This window comes from Myripristis murdjan, chromosome 6 (genome assembly GCF_902150065.1).
Source record: "Myripristis murdjan chromosome 6, fMyrMur1.1, whole genome shotgun sequence".
Classification (NCBI taxonomy): domain Eukaryota; kingdom Metazoa; phylum Chordata; class Actinopteri; order Holocentriformes; family Holocentridae; genus Myripristis; species Myripristis murdjan.
This window is the reverse complement of record NC_043985.1, coordinates 15,021,675-15,049,341: the sequence shown is the minus strand read 5'-3', so window position 1 is coordinate 15,049,341 and position 27,667 is coordinate 15,021,675. Positions and strand designations below refer to the sequence as shown.

The 27,667-nt window shown below is 43.1% G+C and overlaps 1 protein-coding gene across 1 annotated transcript in view; it reads right to left on the bottom strand.

The window, feature by feature from the left end:
- Positions 1 to 4,059: 4,059 nt before the first annotated feature.
- Positions 4,060 to 27,667, bottom strand: part of kcnq1.2 (potassium voltage-gated channel, KQT-like subfamily, member 1.2) — a 182,877-nt gene continuing 159,269 nt past the window's right edge. Inside the window, exon 19 of the mRNA XM_030052722.1 lies at positions 4,060 to 4,709. Coding sequence (XP_029908582.1) covers positions 4,563 to 4,709 — 147 coding nt within the window. The 3' untranslated portion in view covers positions 4,060 to 4,562. The remainder of the gene's footprint in view (positions 4,710 to 27,667) is intronic.

The window sequence follows — 27,667 nt, the reverse complement described above, 5'->3', positions numbered from 1 at the left end:
CAAGCACTACAGTCCATGTTAGGATGAAGGTGGGGTGGTCACTCAGGAGGCCAGAGTTTGATCTCTGTGTCACAGCTGTGTTTCTTCTTAGCTAAGGTCACGTTTTTGGTGCCTAAACCTAATCTTTCCTAACCTTAACCAAGTTGTTTTGGTGCCTAAACCTTACAATGTAACACGGACATGGCTATAAAAGCGAGAAAGCTTGTTGCATGTCAATTGAGAATACAGTTTTGTTCTATGGGAACCAAACATGTTGATGAGGGACCTATGTGTGATATGTCACAAACAAATGTAATCCACAAAAAAATAAGTTTCCCTCTAAACATAATGGAGAATGCAGTGTGGTTGTATGGGAACATGATTTTTAGGAGACTGTGTGTTAATAATACATACAGGTGTGTGTTAATTAGATATTTTACAACCTGCTTCAAATGACACAAGACCTGGAATCATGTAGTTTAAAAAGAATGCCAAATATTTTACAGTAAAGAGTGGCAGTGGAGGCCAGGGAGCAACAACAACAACTGTCCCCAAGGCAACTGTTGGCTCCAGCTATTTAGGGACGACCCCTGACGGAGTGGCTGGCATCAGCTGCTGCTGACATTGTTTGTCACAATCTGCATGCTACAGTGCGCACATGCACACACACACACACACACACACACACACACACACACACACACACACACACACACACACAGACAAACACCTGTTGACTCATATCTGCTTTCATATGGTACTGCTGGGCCTCCAGAGGCCTGAGTCTCACTGGACAGGTGGTCTCCCCAGCGCCCCCACGGTGGACAGCACGGCCCCCCCCAGCCTGATACCTAGCAGCAGCCTTGCTTTCCCGGATGAGCCCAGTTGGCTTACACGATGATTTTTCCTAAAAACTGTACCAGGTCCTCCAGCAGCCTCACATGGTCCTGTTAATCTTTCAGGACGGACACAGCTCGGCTCTCCTGATGAGTCCTGCTTGATACATTAATATTTAAAATCAATGCATTCTAAAATAAAACATCCAAGCTCTAAAAAATGTGTCATGTGTTATTCATAAGGCTGTTCAACTTCAGACCTTTGTAGAAGTAATATTTTTACTAATATAATGTTAGACCTTATTGCTCTTTACTGATAGTTGGCACACTGGTGGAGAATTCCTACATTTGTCCAGTATTGATGAAATGTAAGTGAAAGTAAGTGCATAGTTGTACCCAATGGTTTTGATAAATATTATATGTCTATTAGAAATAATGCTGACAGTGAAGGGAAATGACCGGCTAACAGAATTTTGTTGCTGGATCCTTTTGGAAAAGCTGGTCAATTTGGTCTTCTTTTATGGGATATTAACAAGGCACTGCACAATCCAGTAATGTGTTCACCCATAACTAGGTGTTTGTATAACTCTGACAAGTATTATAAGTCTCTTTTGTTTGGCCTATGATTCCTTTGTTGTGTCTTCTATTTTCAGCAGTATAATGAAGTTTTATTTTATTCCGAGTGTGTTTAAGTTGGTCAGATCAAAGAACACATGGACGCTCGCCGAAGCCCAGAGAGTCTAGCGTTTCATGACCTAGCATGAATTTCTCCTCCTCACAGATTGCGGGGAAGCCACATTTCATTGTCCAATGTCCGTGACAGTGTGTCTCTTATATTCTCCTTTTTAACTGCTTCCTCAGATCCTCTTTTAGGCTGTGCTCCTGTGTACTTCTGAGATCAAACTGTCTTTTGAAGTGGGGAGTCTCTCTCTTCTCTCTGTCTAGTCTTAAGATGAAAGAGGGAGCCCGGGCCTCAGCGCTACATAGAGCAGCCTCTGTAGATGGAGGTAGCCATGGGGTCTGTCTCTCTCTCTCTCTCTCTAGCTTTCACTCCTTTGCTCTCTCTCCCTGCCAAAATCCCCCAGCAGTGATAGAAACCAGAGGAGGACAAAAGGCAGCGGAGCACTGCGGCCCTCCAGCCCATGTAGTCTCTCTGGCTAATTGAAAATGGCTCTGCTCTCCTCTGTGCTGTATTCTTCAGCTCACTTCTGCTCCTGCCCATCCAACACCCCCCTTTCCCCCCTCCTGCCCAGCCACCACCACCCCTCCCCAGGGATGCCCCTCCCTCCCGCCTCCCCTCTCTCTCGGCGCTGGACCGTGCTGATCTTGGGACATCCCCAGTATTTTTTGGCCTTTGAAGGCAAATATAATTGAGTGGTAATATGAGACGTATTCTCTTTTTCCTCCACATGCCTCACTCAATGGGTTATGGAATATTGAAGTTCAAAGTAGGCACGGTGAACGTGTTGTTTTTTCTTTCTCTTCCCCTTCTTGGTGATTGCAGTGTGAAGGGAATTCAGTGAAATGAGGGGCTAGGGAGATTTTGTTTGGATGGAGATGCCGGCCCACGGCTTACCTTGACCCGGCTCTGCTTACGATGTAAGCGAACAGCTACAAAAAAAAAAAAAAAAAAAAAAAAAAATTGTAGGACAGGTTTCGCCCCTCCAATGAAAGCAAATTATGAAACAGATGAGCTGGTAATCAAATCCCTACGAAGCCAAAAGAGGAGGCCAAAGTGTAATGAAATTGAGTTTTATTATTTACATCAGAGCTACAGTGTATAGGGTGTGTGTGTGTGAATATCATTTACAGTCATATCCATCCATTTGTACAACAGGAGCTTCCCTCTCTGTGTTTCTCATCACTCCAACAAGAGACACGTTCCAGGTTGATCTTTCCACATGACAATAAATACAGTACAATAAGGCAATGTTCCTATTTACAACTCTTACAAAACTGTACAGGAGAACAGACAGTTGGATATGTATCGATGTCTGTCACAAAATTAGGAGTGCGTTTGAATGCAGCCACTTTATTTATTTATTTATTTTTAAAATTTTATTAAGATACGTACAGCTAATTTTCAATCACTGCAAAAAATAAGAAAATATATGCTAGTGCAGAGAGAGAGCCTCTCCTCTTTCCCCCTCACTTGTTCACGCCTCTTTTGTCTGTGGCCGTCTTTTTAGGAATGTGCACACTAAAATTATTAAGCTACATAGTTCAGTTATTGTTGTCTATTTTCTACTTGCTACACGCCTCAGCATCCTGACGGATAAATACGATGAGTGGGTAATAAAAAGAGAGCATTGTCTTGTTATTTCAAACGTGGGCTTTTGAAAGCTGCTCGTTCCTCCCTCGGTTGGTAGCCTGATATTTCCAAACCTTTCACACAGAATTAGCCCTCTTGCTCTTCAAAGCTTACTGTTTAAATTCTACACATTTTTCCAGTGTTTCTTTTCATTAGTCACTCACAAAGAGTAATCTCCCCTTACCAGGAATTCAGCACTTAATTAGCTCAGGAGAGAAAAAAATAATCAGAGCTTTAATGGGGCAAATTTATTTTAAATTGCACACAGCAGTGTGAGCCCCCTGAAGAGTGTAATAGAGGTGTTTAAGCGTGGTCCCGGTGCCAGTGCTGAGGGGGTTTGGGATCGATATACATATTAAGTCTGCCAGGGAAAATCTTGGCACCGCGAGCAGAGCAAGCAGTGGGACCATGCCATAACTTCTGGCTGTATTTCTGTAACACGGCACTGGGCCCTGTCACGGCTGTTTGGCTATTTTTATTAGCTTCTCCGTAGCTGTAAATCAGCACCGTGATGGCCCCCCGCTCCACCATGGCCACGTTTCTTCAGCCCCACTCCAGGCTTCAGGCTACTCCAGGCTTCCGCTCTATAACACAGGGCAAAGTCAACAGATAATCTGCCCTTCCCTCCCCGTGTTACTCGATCACTACTAACAAACACCCACCGCAGCCTAAGTACAGCTAGGCTAGATGGATACGCAGCTATGGAAATAGCCCTGTTGTGTACTGGGTGTGGATGGTGCCAAGATAATCAGTAGGATTTGAGGAATGCCTCTACCATGGCTGGGCTCTCATTTTCTCTCTGTGTCTTGGGGGAACGTCAGTGCTTTGACTGCATTACGGCTTCATTACTGGGTTAGTTAGCTTTGAAATAATATTTTGGGTAGAGGAATGCAGCTCGGTGACAGGCCACACATAAATTAACATCAACTGAGGACTGTGATTATGAGGCTAATGTAGTGAAATAAATTCATGCAGCGTGTCTCTGCTTGAATGACTGTGTGATGCAGGGGGAGATTGAGGGCCAGCAATGTAGAGAGCTACATTTCAACAGAAGACTTCAATGGAAAAGACCCGATCAGGCCCACTGATCACCACAAATGGCCTCTGAAAGGGAAGAGGTCAGTCAGCTTTGTTTTTGCTGAAAGTGCACAATGAATTCCACTGTTTTTTTTTTCACCTTTAAGTCCCAGAATAGTGCAGCTTCTACATGAGAAATCAAAGTTTTTAAAGTTGTTCTCTTCTCAGGGGTCAAAGGTCAGTGAAAAAAGGGATTGTAATAGAAAAAGAGGGGGATTCTGGGAAACCGAGTCCCCTTATCATTTCCAGGCTGTCCCCCAGGGAGGACCAGACTGCTTATATGATCTCCCGTCTGGCTCCTTGCTGAAGTGTCTCTTGGTCGTCACAACACTGTGCCTGCTTGTGGCCCCGCTGTGACATCAGGGCCCCTCATCGATGCTGATGCCCATGCGTTTCTGGATGGTCACTCTGCGGATGGAGGGCTTGGACGTCAGCTCAGGTTTGGGCACAAACTGCTCAGTCAGGATCCGCAGGACCGACTCCATTTTCTGGTCCATCTGCAAGACCTGAATTCACCACAAAACAAAACAGAAAAAAAAAACACAAACAAAAGACAAGCAGGTAAAGCAAACTGTGAGCCTCGGGGATAAATACTGTCACGATAAGTACAGTTCAGACCCAGCCCCCAAGCAAACAAAGGCCATCAGCGAGTTTGTGCTATTGTGTTTTGTCCAACTGCCTCTTTAATATAGTCGTCCTTTCGATGACAGAGCAGCACAGTATAATGACATGTTAGCATGCCAGTCAGAGTCTACCTGCTAAAGCCACTCATTACAAAGCTACTGAGCTATTTGATCCCTGTGTGGGAGGACACACACACACACACACACACACACACTGACTGCTGTTGTTGACATGCTCTCCTAACTGTAAACAGAGGTGCGTCACCCAACAGAGGCACCTCTGACAGGGTGTCGCCAGCCTGACCATGGTGTGAGAACAGATGAATGGAGGCAGACAGAGAGAACAGACTGTCTGGTGACATATAAATACAGTGAGGACATCTGCACACACACACACACACACACACACACACACACACGCACACAAACACCCACACCCCTACTACACATAGTTTTTTGTACTTCAAAGTGCTTTTCTATATCTCCACCTTCTTGGCCTTGGCTTTACCTCTGTACTTATCTAGTTATCCTTGCAGAAGTACTTACTCAGCGCACACACACACACATACACACTGGTTCTCACTGATAGCTTCAATAGCTCCAACAACCCGGGGAAAATGATAAAGATGGCGCTTCATAAATCAAAGGCAAAACAGCACAGGACATCAAAGAGCCATAACATCTCACACGGACATTTTCAGACTCCCTGCTCTGCTACAAACTGGTAGCGAGCAACTCTAGCCCAACTAAGGCATTTGTGGCAGAGCACGGTCAGATAGTTAACATCAGTGGCATTTTCATAGACTTCAGGGGTGCGGCCCCTCTTTCTCCCATCTTTTAGTGTGTGTGTCTGATGGCCCAGACACTTTTATGGCAGAGTGGGACATTAAACAGCTATTATTGTTGTTGATATACGAGCCTTAATAGGAGGCATAAATATGAAATATCAGAGTACATTACAGAAAAGAATGAAATCACATCAAAACACGCCAACAATCGTAATTCATAGATGACTGAAAATTGTCAAAGGCTGGACAAACCCTGGAGTCCAGGGAATAAACGAGTTATGGACCGGTTCAGCACCATGCAGAATGTTTTTAGCGTGATGTAGATGTTTGCCAGTAAAAAAAAAGAAAAAGAAAAAAAAAACTCTCTAAGACGAAGAACTGTGTAGCTTAACATTCACATGAATGGTGCTTCCAAATTTCATTACCTCAGGATTTTACAAAGCTGGGCGCACTCACACATATTGTGGACTTTCAGGTAATGTGTAATGTTCACACTCACAAATGATTTAGACTGACCACACAGCTGCAAGTACACTGGCTGCTCAAGTCTTTTTTTTTTTTTTTTTTTTTTTTTTGGTTGTTGTGTAAAGGTTTCAATTACTGTGGGATCGCCCCAAGATATATGACAAGACAGGAGTAATTTCATTTTGACCCTCTTGCTGAGGTTTACTGACATTTCAACATTCACAGTGCTTTCCTTGCAGATTTTACCATGACCTAAATAGCTGAGCTAAGTAGTTGAAGCACGCGCTGGGCCCGGATGAGGCTTAGAGAATAATAGGCTATCATAAACATGTTGGGCAGTAATCTACAGACTTATCAACATTCTCGTTGGAGCTTAGCATGGATCAGGAATTCCTCCTGCTGGGTGTCTGAAAGGAGTGACCCACCGAGAGGCAAGAAAAACACAATTAGACAGTCGTGTTGCAAACACACAGGACTTATTTATCGCTGCTTGTATGCGTGTATGTGTTTATGTGTGTTCCCAGGCGTGGATGTGGGTGGCAGAGATGTGAGAGAGAGAGAAAAAAAGATGATGTAAACTAGGTCTGTCACAAAATCAGATTTCCTTTACACAATTATCATGAGCAAAAAAATTCACAAAAATGATACTGTCGCGGTATCTATAGAAAATATGAATATATAAATAATGCTATGAATCAAATTCATCTTTAACTTTGTTTATTGTATGTTTTAATTAATTAATTACACTCAAAGTACAAGGTAAACTCTCTTTCCTTTAGTATGTTATATAGCCAGTGTTATTGTTCACTCCAACAGAAAACACTGCACCATAACTGCCTGAAACGCCTCATTTGTGGTCCAGCCTTTTCTTCCCTCAGTTATCTACGTCACATTTGCATATATGCCTGCCTAGAGGCTAGCTAAACCCTCCCTCAAACAACGCTAGGTAGAGCAGAGGCTGGGAAGAGATGGTTGTTGCGTATCGCCCTGTCAAGATGCTGTTTTCTTCGGTGCAACGGCAAATTCCCTTTGTATGGACTTCCAAGAGAAGACAAGATGAAGAATCAGTGGTTAAAATTCATTCTTACTCCTATTCCTCAGCAGTACAACCCCAGCTTTTTGTTGTGTTCCCTTCATATTACCTTGGACTGCTTCCTAAACCGGGCACAGTTCAATGCTGGATTTTCAACTCAGTTCCTTGAGAAAGATAGGCAGTTCCCACTTAGAGATTTAAATAAGTTTATTCATTAGGATAAATCCCTTGAGATGAACCATCTCGTTTTCAATGCTTTATCAGTCGTGGATTTGTTGTTTGTTAATCTCAGGTGGTACACCCCGTGCAAGAGCTAGATCATTAACGTTGTGTTCAAATGTGGTGGTGGGTTGAAAAACCCACCAACTTAATTTGCTTGTGTCTTTGAGAGTACATCACAGCAGGACCCTGGGCCCCAACATCTCTCCATCACAGCCAAATTCCACCACATAGGATGCCAAAAGGACCCCCACAAACTCTCATGGGTACACTGGGGGAATCACGTGATAAAAAAAGTTATATAACACAGATACAAGTTATATACCATTGTGATGTAACTGATGTGATGTGGATGATATGTAATGTGGTTTTGCATTTATAATTGAGATACAGTAGCTGGAAATATGTTCACTGTTATGTGGACTATAGGAAATACAGTGCACTTGACAGTTTCCCATGAACCTGAGGATTTCATACTTCAGGCTTACAATCTCTTAAGGCCTTGATTTTATGATGTTACAGCAGAAAAATGTCTATCTATACAATTTTTCCTTGTATTTATAATCACCGAGGCAACTGTGTCTCTTCTCAGTGTTGCCGCCGAAAGCACTTCCAGTTACCCAGATTTCCCACTGTCTTCAAGACCTGTAAAGACCCCAGGTTTCACACCAAGCAAGAGACCTCATCCTGAGTTATAGCTCCAGCACCAGCTCACAATACTTAGATAGGAAAGAGGTCAGTAATGCCTGAACAGAGGATCCCAGGTAAAAGCTGTATTTGCTGTGTATTTATGTATATATAGTCAGCTCTGTAAATGTTGTGAGTGTTCTGCCAGGGGTAGGGTGTACCATGCGTGTAGGAGCGACTGGATAATAAGGAAAATAAGACACTTATTTACCGGTGATTCTGTTTTACAGTAAAGCAAATCATGATTCAGGAGGCAACAACATTGTAATAGGACATTTTATCCCAGGAACAGAAGCACACTATCCTGTGAATCCTAGAAACCTGGTTTGTTTTTGAGGTATCACTTCAATACGCATTGGTCATATTTCAAGCAACACTAAATGGAACAAGGAGAAATATGTATAAACCTATGGGTTCCCAACCTGACCGCTGTAGTGTATTATTTGGTGGCATTACCAATTGTTATGGCAAAAGAACCACATTCATGTTAATCAACATTAGAATGAACATTAAATAGTCTTGGTGTGCTTGAACTTCACTATAGCTGCAAGGAAATTCATTGCCTGTGATCGATCTGCTGAGAACAGCCTAATGGACATGTATTTGACCATTCTTTATCACATAAACAAACAAAATTTGTTAAAGCCGGTAATGGGCATTTTCAGAGACATTCTATTCAGCTGAAATAGAGTCCATATTCTGTTAGTGTTAGAGGCCGCTGGTGCGAGACTTCTACAATAGCCAAGCAATGATCACTCAAAGTTAACAGAACATTTATTTATTTTCATTTCAGCATTTCATTGGGCAACTGTTCAAACAGAGCCTGTCGTACGCCGACCTACAGTTTGTGTTGACAAATAGCGAAAACAAAGAGCAGAGCACCTAATTTCCTCTTTCCATAATCTCTCTCTTATCTCCCACTCTTCACATGCATGCAGATTGACACACACACTCTTCCTCATACGTGACACATATTCCTCTTCCTACTGGCTGCTATGCATACACATACAGATATTCAAACTAAACAAGCACATGAACTTGTTCTCGCTCACACACACCAACTTCTTTTGATAATGCTACGATATGCACACGCGCATGGACAGTGTCTCTCACATGCAACATATAGAGCCCCTTCTGCTGTTACACAGACACATACATATACAGACATGGATACACACGCACTTTCTCACACACCACACACAGCTTTTTTGAAGACTACTCACTTGCCTGCAAAGTGTGTGGTAGAAACAAAAACATGGTGTGTTGTTTAATTACAATTAGCTTTCAGTGTATTCCATCAGTATACAGCTGTTGCACATGTTTTAAGAGAGTAAACTGTAGGCCTACCTATCTTCTAAATATAGGCTTATTCCAATACCATGTTCTTAAGGTAAACAAACAAACAAAAAAAGGTTTTTCCTGTTATTATATTTCTAGGGAGATGAGAAATGGTTTGGATGGGAATTCCCTGGGATTAACTCTAGTTATCATGTGAGTGACTGTTTCCCAACATGAGCAATGTTAAGTCTAATTATAGCGAATATGCTGTTAGCTACGTTTTGTATTTCTTTGCAGTAAACATTTTCAACTTTGGTGGGCATTCTGGTGCAGTTCCCATAAGTGCACCTAATGAGGAAATTAAAAAATATAGACATCGGTCAACGGATATACAGTTGTTATTGAGATGTAGAGAAATTACAGTTATATATCTTGGTAGCGGAGGCGGTCCGGGTTGTGTTCAGGATCAGACTCTGGCTCAAACAGATACGGCTGAACCGACGCCATTGGTACTGTAACTATGACGGTGTTTTCAGCCGTTCAAGAAGCCTTGTGAGCTGAGCTCCTGTCATTGGTGGAGGGCGGTTCTATAGTAAGAGCACAGAACTTAAACTGGAGCAAAACGGACTTTCCAACTCAAATCAACACAGCAGGATGGTCGGAGCAGTGGCCATCTTTACGCACATCATTGCCATTGCAAAGAACTGTGGTTGTTGCACTGGGTTAACTTCTGGCAATGTGATTTTAATAAGAAAAGTAGATTTAATCTGATTTGAAGAAAATTTGAACATAATTAAAACGTTACTGCATTAATTGAAAAAGTAATTTAATTACAAAATGGCACTACTTTGTAACTTTGTAATGCAATACTCCCAAAACTGTGTGTGTGTAGCATTGGGGGAGAGAGACAAAACGAGAACAGAAAGAAATGGAAATGATTTAATTATGCCTAAAAAAAAAATATTTAAATGCACTGGATTATTTACATGATATTGTCATATGTGTATGATAATATATAAAATATCATGTAAAACTGAAATATCACATTGACATAAGTATTCACACCCTTCACTCAGTACTTAGTTGAAGCACCTTTGGCAGCAATTACAGCTTCAAGTCTTTTTGTGTATGATGCAACAGGCTTTGCACACCTGGATAGGGGGAGTTTTCTTTGCAAATACTCTCAAGCTCGGTCAGGTTGGATGGACAGCCATTTTCAGTTCTCTCCAGAGATGGTGGATAAGGTTCAAGTCAGGGCTCTGGCTGGGCCTCTCTAGGACATTTGCAGAGTTGTCCCTAAGTCACTCCTGTGTTGTCTTGGCTTTCTGCCCAGGGTCACTGTCATGTTGGAAGGTGAACCTTTGGCCCAGTCTGAGGTCCTGAGTGTTGTGTAATGGGTTTTCACTGACGATATCTCTGTACTTCTGCTCCATTCAGCTTTCCCTCAAACCTGACCAGTCTCCCAGTCCCTGCTGCTAAAAAACACCCCCACAGCCTGATGCTGCCACCACCATGCTTCACTGTTGGGATGGTACTGGGCAGGTGATGAGCGGTCCTGGTTTCCACCAAACATAACGTTTGGAAATGAGGCCAAACATTTCAATTTTGGTTTCATCAGACCCGAGAATCTTGTTTCTCACAGTCTGAGAGTCCTTCAGGTGCTTTTTTGCAAACTCCAAGCGGGCTGTCATGTGGTTTGCACTGAGGAGAGGAGAGGCCGTCTAGCCACTCTGCCATAAAGCCCAGATCGGTGGAGGGCTGCAGTGATGATTGTCCTTCTGGATCTTTGTCCCATCTCCACACAGGATCTCTGGAGCTCAGTCAGAGTGACCATCGGGTTCTTGGTAACCTTTCTTACTAAGGCCCTTCTCCCATGATTGCTTAGTTTGGCTTGGCAACCAGCTCTTGGAAGAGTCCTGGTTGTGCTAAGCTTCTTCCATTTGATAATTATGGAGGCCACTGTGCTCTTGGGAACCTTCAGTGCAGCACATTTTTTGTAGCCTTCCCCAGATCTGTGCCTTGCAACAATCCTGTCTCTGAGCTCTGCAGGCAGTTCCTTTGACCTCATGGCTTGGTTTTTGTTCTGATATGCATTGTCAGCTGTGAGGCCTTCTATAGAGAGGTGTGTGTCTTTCCAAATCACGTCCAATCAATTTAATCTACCACAGGTGGACTCTAATCGAGGTGCAGAAACATCTCAGTAACAATCAAGAGAAATGGGAGGCACCTGAGCTAAATTTCACGTGTTGTTGCAAAGGGTCTGAATACTTATGTCTATGTGATATTTCAGTTTTTCCTTTTTAATAAATTTGCAAAAAAATCTAAAATTCTGTTTTCACTTTGTCATTATAGGGTACTGAGTGTAGATTAATAAGAGAAAAAAGGGAATTTAAAAGACTGTAGCATCAGGCTGCAATATAACAAAAGTTAATAAAAGTGAAGGGAGTCTGAATCCTTTCTGAATGCACTCTATATGAATGTGTCTCTTGAGAAAGATCCTCTCTATGTATGTGGTTTAATAATTCTGGAAAGAAACCAACAAACTTGTGGCTCTTGTGAATTTTATTCAAATAAAAAAACACTGATTTTGGTTGCAGTTGAGTGTTAGTTGTTAGGATGGTGGCTTTGACATAACATTATTTAACAAATCTGTTAACAATAACACAGCTAATTAGGATACACTGTGAAAAAGAGAGATCCACTTCAGAATGCCAAGATGTGTGTTTTGTCATCATGGAGTCAAATTATTTCATCAGTTCCCCAAATATGGCTCCCAGTTGGCCCATCCCCTACTCAGTGCTGATTTTACTGAGTTCCATTTCTATGGTGCTTTCAAGCCTTCGATGTGGGTGACATTGTCAGATCAGCAGAATGAGAACAGCATAAGTAGGTGAAAGTAAGGACAAGAGAGCATAAAACTGTAGATCTATGTGCATTAAGACATGTCTTTTGTGTTTGTCTGTTTGTGTATTGCACTATTACACAGTGTGTGTAAGCAGGAGAAACAAAGGTACCATGAAGAGAGGAGGTGCTGGGGTTTGGTCTGGGTGGGTCACTGTGGTGACACTGCTGCTGTGCATATAAAGGCATGTGACTCAGGGACAGGTGATGCTCCAGCTGTCCTGACCCTCCCACTCACTGCAGACAACACATGCGACAGTCACAAGACCGGCTGCCTCCTCAACCTCAACACTTCAGCAGCAGGGGTTTCCTTCAACTGAGTTCAGCTCCTTCTGACTGCACTGTGTAAGCAAACTAGAGGGAGGGATTTGTCCATGTGTCCAAGTGTAAAGTTGTGAAAGTTGACCTCTTCAATTCATTCAACTCAAAATGTCAATGTTGTCATGCTAAAATTTCCCCTGCCCCCCGTATCTCAATGTCAAAGCAAATCCACTTCCTGAATCAAGTGTGAACTAACCTCAATCCAAGTTGACTTGTACTGTGTGTTCAGAGAATAGTACAATATTAGAATTGCCACTGTCACCTTAAAGTATATAGAAGATGCAGGATTAATACAGTATGTGTGTGTGTGTTTTGTGGTTGTCTCAGAAAGGGCAAACTGACACAATCAGAAATCAAACTAAAAAAATGTAAAAACAAACAAATAAACAATTATTGTGTGTGTCCATATTACTGAAAATGTTTTAAATAAACACAAAGATCTTGTTTGGGGTTAAATGAATCAGAACTGAGAGCATATTGTAAAGAGTAAAAACATCAACTGACAGCCAACCGACAGACTGACACGGTGACATCTAGGCCCCCGGACAAAAAAAGACAAGTTGAATTTAAATAAATAAATAAACTCAAACAGCCAGAAACTGATCATTAATTTTTGCAAAACTTGACCTTACCAGGTGATCAGTTGGTGCATCGCTACTTCTTTGTGTTAACAACACATTATGATTTTGTAAAACTGACAACCAATGTGTCCCTGCTTTTTCAGTGCTGTCCACAACGATGAAAAAATCTTTTTGGCCTCAACCAGTGAGAGTGAGTGCACAACATATAATTAACATGACATCATTATTATCATTAAAGGCATTAAAATAACACACTACATGTGTGAGATAGGGAGGGCGGGTTAAAGGGGATATTGATTAAAAAGCTGATTTACCAAACAAAGCTTCCTAAAAAGGAACATGCTGTACCTTCATTATCTATTTACTCTCTGTGTTCTGTACTTGTAATCCAGTTGGCCCCTCCAGACAGGACTGATGGAGACATGAACTATGGGACAGTGGTGGGGAGGACACAGTGCTCCTGTTCACACAGGAACACCCTTCCTGAACCACCTTCCTGTCCTCCCCTGGGACTGTCTCGGTGTTTTTCAGTGTTCACGCACGCACACACACACAAACACTTGAGTATGCAAAGAAATACGTGTGCATTTGCATCTACTGTAGGCACACACAAACTCACACACACAGCCTTGTTTGCAGTCTGTCTGTCACCTAGCAAACAACAAACAAACAAGGAGCCAGTGAGAGACGACATCTTGACAAAGTTAACTATGGCCAAGGAGCTGTAGGGGAAAGTGTAAGTGGGACTCTAATAATGGAAAACGAATAAAACACGCTGTGAGTAAACAAGAGAATGACACCACTGGGTAAAAGGCGATAGTCATGAGCCTGGCTGTTAGTCATCACTTAAGTATCTTGTTTGTCCCACAAAGCAAACTGAATGAATCATGTCATTGGCTGCTGTGCTGAATTTCAGTTGCTAAGGGTAGAACAGGGATGCTGTTGTTTACATCTTTACATAGCCTAAAGCACATGATAGAGAAGAGAGGAGAGAAGAGGAGAGGAGTAGAGAAGAGAGGGTGTGAGAGTCACACATTACCATGACTATAACAATTATCCTTAATTCACACACAGTCCTTACAGGACCCAGGCAAACCGTTGGGCCTGTTGTCGATAGTGGGATTCACACTGCCATCTGTTGGGGAGTGAAAAAGCTTGGAAGTAAGAGAATTTTTTTTTTTTTTTTTTTTGATGCATTCTCTGATCCATGCCAAATCCTACCGTTTCGCGATTACAGACAAATGGAGGCATTACATGCAAGAGGGATATGAGATACTGCATGAGGTGGAATGACTGAGTGCGCGGTAACCTTGACATGTAATGGATGGTAATTAGATGTTGTGAAGTGGTGTACCTTATTCAGCAGGGAAAAGCAAGGCCAGCATATGTATATACTTGGCTGGATTTACAGGCAGATAGCTCTCCTCAGAACAAAAGATAGCATGACCTCAACTCTACCCTCAACACACAGAGATAAGGAGTACGTAAGCACACAAACGCACAGAAAATCTACCTCTCTCTCTCTCTCTCTCTCTCTCTGACAGCCACCTTGAGGAGAACTAAGGAATGAAAAAGAGAGGAGAAGACAGGAGAGGAGAGGATAGGGGGAGACTGAGGTGCGAGGCTGCCAGAAGGAAAGACTACCAGCTCCAGGAATGTCTTGGCATCTGTGTCCGACCAGGCCGCGCTATTCAACACAACAAGATTCCTGTCATTGAAATGCACTAGCTCGCAATTGCGCTAGACAATGGAGAGAGAGCGGGGACAGAGGGAGAGATTAGACGAAAGGAAAACAATTCCACAGGTCACCGTCCTTGTGTGTTGCAATGAATGTGTAATGTTTTTTCCCTACATGGTGACCTGAAAAGACCTTGCGGTTCAACATGTGCAACACCATAGCCTTTAATGGCTGTACAATGCATACTGCAGCAGCATGACTCAGACAGTGTAAATTCAAAGTGCACTGAAACTCTTTATTAGAGAGACTGAAGGTAAGTGAGTGAAGTTAAAACAGGAAATGTATAACGCGTCTGCTTTATTTTAGTGGATATATTTTTAATTTTCCCATAGGATGACTTCAATTAGTCTCTTTGGTAAAATAAAGTCTTCATTTCTATACCTGATGTAAAGTCAGTGATATTGACATTGTGTCTTTCTGTCCAGGGATGCAAAGAGTGTGGCAATATTTTATTCAGGACAAAGCGGTATTGCTTCACTTAAATTAAAAAAGTAAAAAAAAAAAGGTAAACAGCAGCTTACTAAATGAAATGAAAGAAATGAAAGAAATGAAAGAAACTCTGCATGTGACTCATTTCGGCAGTCACTGCATATGGTTTGGTTTCAATATCTGTCCTGGATTGGAAGGAGAAAAGTCTTAAACTCATATCAACAAACATATATTTAAATGAAAATATTGCAGATTATTTATAAATCTTCATCAAAGTGGTGTTGCTTTAAAAATTCCTCCAAACGCACAGACAGGAGTTGCTCTAACTGGTTCCTCTCCACCTCTGTTCCAGTTTCACCATAAGCCAACATGGGGTCAGTTCAGGTGAACTGGCTTTCTTCTGCCTCTGCAAAGATCCCTTGTGTGGCTTGCCTAGGCTGCCTGGTCATTGTGTCTCTCTGTCTCTCACGTACACACACGCACACGCACACGCACACGCACACGCACACACACACACACAGGTTCCAGGATCTCTCCCTTTACACAATGGACAATGCAGAAAAAGCAACAGAGGGTGTACACACCAGCATTATTGGTGGGCCAATAACAAGCTAGCATTATGCAGAGGTCATCATTATCATCAGTGTGACAGGCCTGTGTGAATGGAAAATAGAGATCAGGGGTGAAGGGAGGCAGAGAGAGGCGAGAAAGAGAGAGCCGAGGAATAGGGGAAGAGAAAGGAAAACAAAACAAAAAAACACAAAGGGAAAAAAAAAAATTGGAAAGAGTGAAACAAGTGGATGCTAGCGGCTTTTGTCTCCGGAGGAGGGGATTAACCATATTAAAGATGGAAACTCAGTAGTCCACACATATGTTAATATTGAAATATGCAAAGTTTTTGCGAGACTTAAAGGTACGATATATAACTTTACTGTGCTTTACCACCCTCTAGTGTTTGTTCTTGTTTCCGTCTATATCAAGAGGCTAGATGTTAAAAGCTAAAAATGATTTGATTTACCATAGTTAGAGGCACTATCTTTATAGCACAACACAAGCTTTACAGATCAGGTTAGAAATGTTTACAGGAACTACAAGTGGTATCAGGTCAAGCAACAGCCAGAGGAAATACGGCACACATATATTTTATGATACATATGATTCAACCAGTTATAAGATGTTCTTCTGTTACCAGCAACATGTTGGTCGGAGCATATTGCTTGACAGATATTTATATGCAGAATGAGAGCAAAGGAGAAAGCAGTAGCCTAGCGTTTGGCGAACTGTAGCTACACACAGGACATGTTGCTTAGATGAACAAAAAATGTTTTTTTTTTTCCACACTGAATAAACAATGTTATGTGTTAGCCTGGCTATAACACCAGACTTTAGCAGTCCCATGTTCCGGCGCTCCCTCCTGCTGTGTTAAAGTCACCTGCACACTTGAACAAATACACTATAACACATTGTATCTTTAACTACCCATTAAAACGTGTTAAGTGAAGAGAACATAGATGTCAAAATCATCTGTGATTAATTAGTAGATTATTTGCTTCAGTGCTCCAAGCTTAAAGCTAAATTACAATTTCTGCATCCACAAGTCCTCTACACTCAGACATTTAATGATAAAAAAGTTATTAGTGGTTTTATTATTTGTCCTCTAGATCCACAAATAACACAGGAAATATATATATATATATATATATATATATATATATATATATATATTATCTCTACACAGCTGATGTACCTTGTTTTTTTTTTTGTTTTTTTTTAGAAACTTTTTTCAGGTGACCAACCATGCATTCATCTGCTGTCATTTTCCGTCATACACAGTTTCCTATCGCCCATCACTTTCACTCTCTCTGGAACAGTTCAAATGAGTCTATTAATATAACTTTATGTAAATTTTACCAACCTCGTACAGAAAACATTTAAAATCACTTATCATTTAGCTTTAGATCTTCTGCAAGATGCCATTTTCTCACCATTGAGGTAAAGCTAGAGGTTTTCTGTCACTCAACAAAATTGATGCTGAAGCATGAGCACAGAGCAGCAGAACAAATGATCTACTGTGGACTCATGGATGATTTTGGTGTCAGTGTTCTCGACATTTACCAACAGGCCAGTTTCCCAAAGACCTGGTGTATTCCTGCGAGACGTTTATTAGCCATACAAGAATTCTTAAACTCTCTAACATACTTTGCTCACTCCAGGACCAATAAAACACAGGCTTTGTAGTCATCTTCAAAAGACGCATTGAGTGTGCCTCATAGACTTCCATTGTGTTTATAACTCAGTCAATGATTACACTAAAGTGCTGCGTCCTGCCAGGGGTCAGGCCCTGCGAAGAAGGGGGTCTCTCTGTACTGAGGCTGCGATGGAAGCTCACATGACCTACAGCGATCCAGCAAGTTGCATTTCGCTGGGAACACACATGCAAACACACACACACACACACTGAGTGCACACTGTATAATCCGCATGCACTCCCACACATCAGCTCAACTTGTAACTCTCTGTCTTCACTCAGTTTCCAAAGGAGAAACACAACAAATGCAGGGCTTAGATAAAGCTGTTTTATGACGAGCAGGGGACAGGTTAAGAGAGGAGAAGAGGGATGGATAGATTGATGAGAGGAAAAAGGAGGGGAGGACAGTCGGCCGGACTTCAAAGTGCTCTGGTGGCATTTGTAGACTGTTTGTTTTCACTGCCTTGTGTGTGTGTTGACTCATTTCTCTGGCCCTTTCATATTCGAGGGGAGGGGAGGCGGTCATACTCAGTTTCTGAGCCAGAAGCATGATTATGGAATGTGATAGCGTCTCATCACTGTCATGTTTGTGTCACAGTGTGTTTGGATTGGCTTGCATCAAAGGAAACAACTCTGGTAATGTGTGTATTCATGTGTGAGTGTGTCTCGCTTTTTGGGACATATTAAGTTTTAGTTTGTATATTTCAGTAGTAGCAAACTTTATGTACACAGTGATGTGAGTTTGTGAGTCTACATATGTGTGTGTGTGTGTTTGTGTTCAGGGTTCCCACTGTGGCCCTGATGTACAATTCCATGACTTTTCCATAACTTTCCATAAGTAAGCTGGAGCATTTCCATGACCCAAACATGTTCTTCCTTCCCAAGTTGTTAATGTTGTTTTTCTAAAGGGCTGAGCGGTCCTGTTTCCACTACAAGTCAGGCTGCCGTGTAGAAAAACAGCTGAAAACCACCATTTAATGCAATAAATGTGTGAAACAAAATACACTCAGCTATATTCCTGTAAAAATTCCCTGATATGGCCTGACTTCCCCAGAGCATTTATTAAATTCCCTGACCTTCCCCGTCTGGAATGCGCCTCTCAAAATTCCATGATATTCCAGAAATTCCTTGACTGGCGGGAACACTGTGTGCAGTACTTCTCTGTTTATGCAGAGGAAGTTATAAGACCGCAGTCTCAAAGTGTACATTTGAAAACGCTTCATAGGAGGTGAACTCAGGTCATGTTTTGCGAGTCGGGTGACAGAACGCGGAGAGCGAGAGAAAATGACGGACTGAGTGAATGAATCCTAAACCGACGTGTCAGCTGGACTCAAATTCACCAACCCAGCGAGCCCGCTCCACCAGCAGCCTCGATGCCAACTGGAAAACAGAGCTAGCCCGGCTCAGATTCACCATGGGCCCGGCCGGTGCCAAGGAGAATGGATTCACTTTAACACTGGCAGATACAATATGTTCTTTGTATTTGTAGAAGAAGGAGAAAGAGATGGGGAGAAGGAGAGAGGGAGAGAGAAATCAGGGTGGATGCTAGTGGTGAGATGGAGGTGGTGGTGGGGGGAGGAGGAGGGGGGTGGCGCGCAGGGATTTGGTGGTGGATTGAGAAAGAGTGAGTGAGAAGGAGGGAGCGAAACAGGGAAATGGTGGTTATGTTTTAAAGAACAGGAAACCGAGCGAGAGCACCTGACGCACATGATAAGTATCAAGGGCTGCGCCACGTGCCACTAAACTGCAGCCAAAGCTCTTTTCTGCAGGGGTGGCGGGGAGGGGCGGGTGGTAGCGGTGGTGTGTTGGGGGGTGGGGGTGGGTGTGTGTGTGGGGTGGGGGGGGTGGGGATACCGGCTAATCTCTCTTCTGAGTGGGTGCGCGCTCAAAGCTGCTTTTGTTTCTGAGGGCTACTTTCACGAGGACGTACAATCCCCTCCGTCCACTCCTCCCTCCTTTGCTCCTTCTCCTTTTTCCCCTCTTTATCACTCTGTTGTTTGGAGCACACTTCCCTCTCTCTCTCTCTCTCTCTCCCTCAATCTCTCCCTCCACTGTGTACCCAAGAAGAATAAGGGAAGAGAGAGAGAGAGAGAGAGAGAAACACTATGAGAGTTTTATTTGATTTACCGATCATTCTGTTTGGACATGGCTGTAAAGTTGTGAGTGAAAGAGAAAATGTGCGAGTGCGTGTGTCAGTGCATGCATGCTTGTGCCCCTGCATATATGTGTGGGAAACACTGATGGTCTTTCATGTAGTCAGGAGAGAGAGAGAGAGAGAGAGAGAGAGAGAAAACAAGCCATAAATTGAGACAGCGCGAAAGTCTTGGGCGAGGGAGAGGCTTTGATGTTGTGTTGGAGGCCCATTAGTGTTTTCCACGTTGAGAGATGTGAGGGTCGGGGAAAATGTTACCGCAAACAAAATAAATGTAGAGCATAAACAAGCCAAAAGAGATGAGTTATGAGATGGCGGCCAAGAGATGAAGTTGCTGTCAGCTCAGAGGAATAGGGGTGCGGGCAGGGGAATGCTTTTAAGTTTTGCTCCTCAGTGCATAGGAAATGCATGCTGATCCCTCACACTGTGTTTGTGTGTGTGTGTGTGTGTGTGTGTGTGTGTGTGTGTGTTGTTAGATATATTGAAAGCATTGTGGAAATATGTAGCATATACGGCATGTACCAAATATGAGCAGTGGTATTATATTTTTAAGAATTAAACAGTTTCATGCCTTAGCTTAAAATTTAGTATTTTTTTTTATTATTTGACAGTCACAGCAGAGAGAAACGGGAAAGGCAGGGGAGAGAGAGGGTATGACATGCAGCAAATGGCCCAGGCTCAGATTCAAACCCAGGCCGCTGCGGTAAGGACTCAGCTTTGATGAGTGGTACGTACTCTACCACATGAGCAAACAGAGAGCCCAAAAATTTACTCTTTTATTGCTACCTGGGAATGTAGCTCTCTCTGTAATTTTTGATAAGGGCCAAACTTAATCTGGAAATTAAAGTTCCAGGATGTATAGGCCAAAGTAATGGGATTGTGTTAGAAAAACACAAAAATATCGAAATTTGGTGAAGTCTTTGGAATTTATTATGGAAAAGGTCAATATTCTGGCATGGAAAATTAGCAAACAAGTTGCAAAAGCCATTTTTCATTTCCCTGTGACTTTAAAGCGCACTTTGTAAAACTGAGGGACTGAAGTAAGGACCACAAGAGCACATGACTTAAAAATGCGTCAGGCCGATCATGAGATTGGTAAGTTTTGATTTCCTTTTGCTATACTGTTGTAACTTCAAATAATCATTACTCAGACTAAATTCTCCAACAGAACTCAAAAACACACCTAACTAGGCTTTAGCTATACATTTTCTCCACATGTAACGCAGATAAAGCACACAAACTGCAGTCCCACATACAAGTTTCAGCCCACACTGTCCTCTTCCATGAAGCTGTCCTCTCATACACATGGCTTTGCCGTTTTGCGAGTGTCTGCCATAAAAGCCATCATACAGGTTTTTATCTCACTGACCTGGCCTGTAAAGTGTGTGTCAATTTAGAGTAAAAGTACCGGGCGGGGCGGCGGGTGAAGCAGTTGCCTGCCAGACCATTTGTCCTTGGAGACAGCTGGAAGTGCTCGGCTCCTCGCTGGTCCCAAGTGTGGTGGCCTTGGTGAGGAGAGAGGATTGCCCCACTGGACGCAAAAATACACACAGACACACACACACACACACGCACACACACCCTCATAGTTTCAAGTTATACTAGGCTTTGTCTCTTGTTGGAACTATTTCACCACATCTAATAAAACCAAACACTAATATTTCTTCATCCCGCCCTGTAATGTGGTAAGATAAATTGCCGTCACATGACTCAATCAGGACAGTTTAATTACATTCTCCTGTCTCCTTAGAGCTAATAAACAGCTCAACGACATGACACTACACTACACTTCATCAGCAACACGGCAATGACTCAGCAGGACAAAACTCCCCGGGCAACCTCACACTGCTGTGCTTGTGACTGACTCATACACACACACACACACACACACACACACGTGGACACACACAGGCATTGCTCAAAAAACACACACTGATAGGCACCTAGACACAGACTTGGGACTGTGGTGGTAGTGAGCTCACTGGCACAAATGTGGTACCAATATGAAAGGACAGTGACATATGTGGCACCAGGGCATGGTATGTGTGTGTGTGTGTGTGTGTGTGTGTGTGTGTGTGTGTGTGTGTGTGTGTGTGTGATTTGGCAAGGGGTATTTGTGTGGTTTGAATGGAATGGAATGAAGGTGCTTCTGTGTAAGTGCGTAAATGTGTGCTACTAAATTACGATGAACTGTTTTGATTGCCATGAGGAAATTGGGTTAAGAACTTGCACCGTGTGTCTTGTACATGTGGATGTGGATGTACATGTGTGTGTGTGTGTATGAATATGCGGGTGTATGTGCATGTCTGCGTGTGTTTTTTCAGTCTGCACCCAGGGTGTGGCCTCCGCTCGCACAGGGTTCAAACAGGGGAGTCTTTATAAATTAGGGTCCCCCTTCCCACCCCTCCTCTCCTCACTGCCAGCTGCCACAGCCACCAAATGCCCCCACTACCCTGCCCCTCCCCCCGTGCCAGGCCATGGTGGCAGCCAGCGTGGCATCGTCAGTCACCAGGGAGGTGCCGTGTTATTACGACCACTGCTGTTGGTGTTTGCTGTCCGCCACACTGCGGCTTTGTTCTCATCATCAATGGACCAAGTCAGCCTGATATTATAAATGACAAGGAGTGTGCCAACACTTTGTTCCAGGTTGAGGGCGGCTAATGCAATGGATACTAATGGAATCATGGCTTAATAGGCACAAGAATTTTACTGTGCAACACGGAGACCACTGTTTTCTCTCCGAGTGTAAAATAATTATGTAATATTAATAAAGTCATTAATGTTTACTGGGGTTGGTTTCAGTGCAATCAATTCAGTCCTGTTTTGACACAGAGGTTCCCAGTGGTCTTAAAATAAAATGTTAATGAGTAGATTATTTGTTTTTTTTCTTGCTAAATGTGTTTTGCTTTGCTTGTTTACTTTAGAGTGTATGTTTACTATATGCTGCACTGTTTATTTTGTTATATACTGCATGTTTTGCTTGTGCTATTAACTACGGCTGCATGTATGTTTGATTTTTTTTCTTAACCCTTCATGTGCTGTATTTAATTTTATGTTTTAGGATGACTTTTAACATCTAGGACCACAGATGAAAACCAGTCTTTCTGGTTACCTCTGGGTCATTTACAGTCATGCATTAATTCCTTTAAGTCCTGTTTCTGATAAATAGTTAAAAATAAATGAAATATGGATACACACTGCATAATGGATTTTTTTTTTATTTTTTATAATCGCTAGACACTATTCTTATGGAGACTAGTGTAGCAGTTTACATTTCAAATGCACAGTAGGTGTGTGCTTATCTATATTCATTTTCATGTCCAAACTGAGAGCCATGAAGCCAGGTAGTCACCACAGAGCACACACACACACACACACACACACACACACACACACACACACACAAAGTCACTCGGCACATGATGTAAACATGAGTTGGAGCCAGTTGTTTGGGTACAGTGGGGGGAATGAAAGATGATGTGTGAGTGTGTGTCCCACAGACAGAGAGACAGATAGGCAAGCAGACAGTGTGGGGCTTTGGGGTGGGGGTGGGTGCGGGGCACCCCCCAGCTGTCTCTCTTTCCCAGACAGTGGCCCTGTGCCTGGTGCCATGGCCCGACAGTGTGCCAGCTGATCCTTGGGCGCAGGAGTCGGCCTGACCCCAACCAACCCCCCTTTCCCCTTTTAACCAGCATTAAATCCATTAAATCAGATAGAGAGCCTTATTATGCTGTAAGACCACAGCTGGCCTCACACATACACACAGACAGACAGAGAGAGACAGACAGAGAGAAAGAGAGAGGAAGACGGAGACAGAGAGCAAGAGAGAGAGAGAAAGAGAAGAGACATCTTGTCGCCCACTCGTCTGTTTCCAAATATAGTCTCCCTCCCCATCCCACTCAGCCTCTTGTTTTTGTTATGGTGGCTTTTTTCCTCATGAAAGACGCGGACATGAGAACCAGCGTAGGTTGGGAGCGTCACTTTGTAGAGACATTTGTTTGGCTTTTTGGCGAGTGATGTTTTGATGGCGTCTGCAAATGTGGGGGGAAGCTGAGGAGGATGATTATGCAGACCGGAGACGCCTGGTTGGCCAGTGACAGTGTTTGGAGACACATGATTGGTCAGAGTGTCCAGGGGAACAGCAGAGAGGTCACTGGGTCTATTGAGCTTTCAGAAGTGTGCTCATTTTCCCATAAATCATGACGAGTAGAACCGGTACAAAATCTGAATGAAACAAATTCCTCATGGCATTACCGAATCTTGTTGGTATGAGAGCTCGACGGGCAATTTCCAATTCACAACGGCCGAGGATGTCTTGTGTTATTCCAGAGCCAATTTCATAATAACGCCATCGGCTCTGTGCTGTGACCCTACATTCTTTCCCGCACACCAACGCTGGGCCTGCCAGGCTCAGCAGACAAAACAAGAATGAAACTGATAAGGCCAGATGAAACTATTTCACTCATTTGGCCAGTCACAGTGGCCTGCTGAATATTCACTGCCTCAAAGCTACTACTGTCTTTGTGTGTGTGTGTATGTGTGTGTGAGTTTGAGGTTAAGTATGTATGGGTATTTGGTGACTCTATGTCTCTGCTATTTCTCTCTTCCTCCCTCACACATGCAGTTTCCTGCCTCCGTGCAAGCGTCCGATGTGTTCGGTATCTCAGGTATGCCACTAATGACCCAGGGTTGTGTTTTGGTTTTTCGGCTTCACCTTGTTTGCAGCCCGCTGGCATTCTCTAACTCTTATCTGATCTCTCCCACACAAACAAGCGGGTATTTCATCACAGGATCAGTAACTTATTTCATTTTAGATCTATAAAGGCGATAGAGAGACAGAGACAGAAAGAGAGAGAGAGAGAGAGAGAGAGAGAGAGAGAGAGAGAGAGAGAGAGAGGGAGAGAGAGAGAGAGAAAGAGAGGGAGAGAGAGAGAGAGAGAGAGAGAGAGAGAGAGAGAGAGAGAGAGAGAGAGAGAGAGAGATGCACAGCTGCCTGGGCACAATTGCCCTCACAGTACCTAGTCGCTGTCATTTGAGAAGGCCAATTGCCTCTTGTCATCAGGGTAAAAGCGAGGGGGTGGGGGCGGGGGCTGGTAGGACTGACACACGCATACACACACATGTAACCCCCCTACATGCACATGCACATGTGTAAAAATAGGGGCCTAATGTCGAAGCTGCTGCTGTGAACAGCTAATGTTGCGCTCAAGTCGTTATTTTTAATTCGTGGCTTTTTGTAGATTAGAAACCATGAATAAGACAATTCAAGCTTGGCCTTGGTCCAAACATACTAAATAATAATACTAAAAAGCATTTACTGATTACTAATCTTCATACTGTAGTATACTGTTTTTGCAGTTAGTATGGTATAAATTCAATGCACGGCACTGTCTTTTAGTAGTAATGATGTAAACTGTAAATGATGTAAACTGCTGCCAAACAGTTTCAAATTTAAAAAGCTTTGAATGAAGCTTTAAATGAATGAGGGTCAAATGCATTACATTTATATTCCAACAAATTACATACTCATATTCTCCTTGATAAATCAAATTTCATACATTACTAGAATTTATCAAACACACTCACACCCACACACCACACAGACAACATATACCTATTCCTCATACATACACACAGACGCACCCTAACCCACACAGACAGGCAAATTTTAAAAGCTCATGAACAAAAGCAAAAAATATATACCTCAATAGATTTTCCAAGTTGTTTTTGGTTGGCCCCTGAGATGACTCCTATCGATGAGAGCTGATCTTTCAAGTTATTGACAACTCCTGTTCCGCTATGCACTGCATTGTGGGACAATAAGGTTTATTAACTGCAAAATACTTGGTGAACTGAGCATGTAGATTGCCATTTTTTTTTTTTTTGAGTATAATACATTTTCATACTTTTACAGAGTGAACATGTATGTCGTGTACTTCTGGGACAGGACTTGAGTTTAGCCAAAGACACAAGTCATGTGTGACACGGGGGTTTTACAAGGGATACGGCTGTGCAACGACACCCATCATCATCCACCCCTCCCATCTCTGTACATGCATGCACAGATATGCACAAATCCCTGTGCACACATGTGTGCAAAAACAATCATACATACACACAGCCTGCTTGTAAGCCAAAACAGACACATATACAAACACAGAATCACACTCCCTCTCGCCCACCTGTTCTTCCCCTGCGGTGATGTGGGACCCTCTCTTAAGGCCGTAGCCTCAGCTGTTGTATTTGGGGCGACGGACACACACACATATGTACACATACACAGCCCTGCCAGTTCTGGAGCAGGCAGGACTGGGTAGTATTTTTAGCCTGTAGTAAACAGAGTCAGGCCCCCTGCCTCGCTCTCGCTCTCTCTCTCTCCCCCTTCTCTGTGCACCCTGTCCTCTGTTACTGTCCGTCCCACTGAAAGGAAGCAGTCAGTGCAGATCACAGCGCTCATTTAGAGGACTGTTAATTTAGAAAAAGGGGAGGAAACAGGGCTCAGGAAATTACTGTAGGTACCCCGCTCTTTTCAAGTGTCCGAGCTCTGCTGAATTAGCCCTTTCTATTTTTAACATCCACACCGCCTTGGCACACTGCGCCTACTGTCTCCCAGAGTGAGTGAGGGAGAGAGCCGTGGTCTTCTCTGCTGCCACGGTTACTACAGGGCACACTGGAAATATATAGCGTGTGTGCCATGAGTTATTCCTCTTTCCCCCCAACTGGGTCTATTTTGAGTTCAGTAAATATTGAAAAAAAAAAGAGGTTTGCTGGTAATTGCGAGGGGTGGAATAAGATGAAACTTAAGCATCCACACTTATGGCTGAGCGCTGATCACTTAGGATGGAAAAAAACATGCAGCAATGTTGTGCAATTTTCTCGTGGGTGAACGTAACCAATAGGGAGGGAGGGGAAGCCAACCACTTTGGGCAACGGTGGCTAAACGCAACTTGCCTTCCCAGATTGTGGTTTGTAATAGAGGGAATAGCACCGTGTCACACATCACACCACTTGAGGTCACGCTGTCACGCCACCCTGGGCAATGTGTGACTGAGACAGAGCCAACTGTGTAGGGCTGATTTGCTCTGCTCTTATCTTCACTAGATCAAACCCAACTCGCCATGCTTTGTTTCTCAAAGTCTGCGCTGCTTTTTTATTGACACTTGCTCAAAGGTGCTGAATTAACTCCAACCATGTGTGTTTGTAGAAGTCTCTTGGCCCAGTATTTACCTCAGCAGACGCAAGTCACATGAAGGGAAGCAGTGGATACAAACATATCCTTATTTGGAGGACAATGCTAGTGTCTGGGTGAGTTGCATAATGGACTTTTGGTGTAAGTCTGAGTAGGCCAGTGACGTTTTGTCACTTCCAGGCATGAGTAAGCATGGGTCTGCTGGCCCTGACTTCCTCAAAACAGACCTTCACCCTGGAGGTGACTAATGAGACCCCCTCCTCTCCCTCTCGTGCGTGTGGGTGGATATATGTTCATGTGACTGAATGCCTATGTGTGTATAGATGTTCCTGTCTCAAGACACCCCTAACTCTGAGCTGATGCGCACACATACTGTCACACACACTCACTCACACACACAAGGCCTTGTCTGGTGACACAGCACTAATGGTGGCCAGGTGTATTGTGAAAACAGAGAGAGTTGCATGCTTTGCTGGTTCAGAACAAGGCCAGAGGGGCTGTGCTGAGCCTGATTAACCTCTCTATACCCAACCCCTCATATCCGGACTGCACCAACTACAGCACCAGTATTTCCTCAACTAAACAACGGGGTGGATAATGCAAGCGTGGTAGTTGCAGTGAATATAATCATGAACTCACTGTTCCTCACTTTGTCGATGAAAGCATGAATTGAGGAGAAATTGAGGAGTGAGAAAAACAATCTCCTGAAATGTCTCTCTATTCACCTTCATATGAAACAAAAACTGGTTAATGGCCAATTTATCTGCATAATAAACTCTAAATTCCATTACATTTTACATTTTTATTTTGGT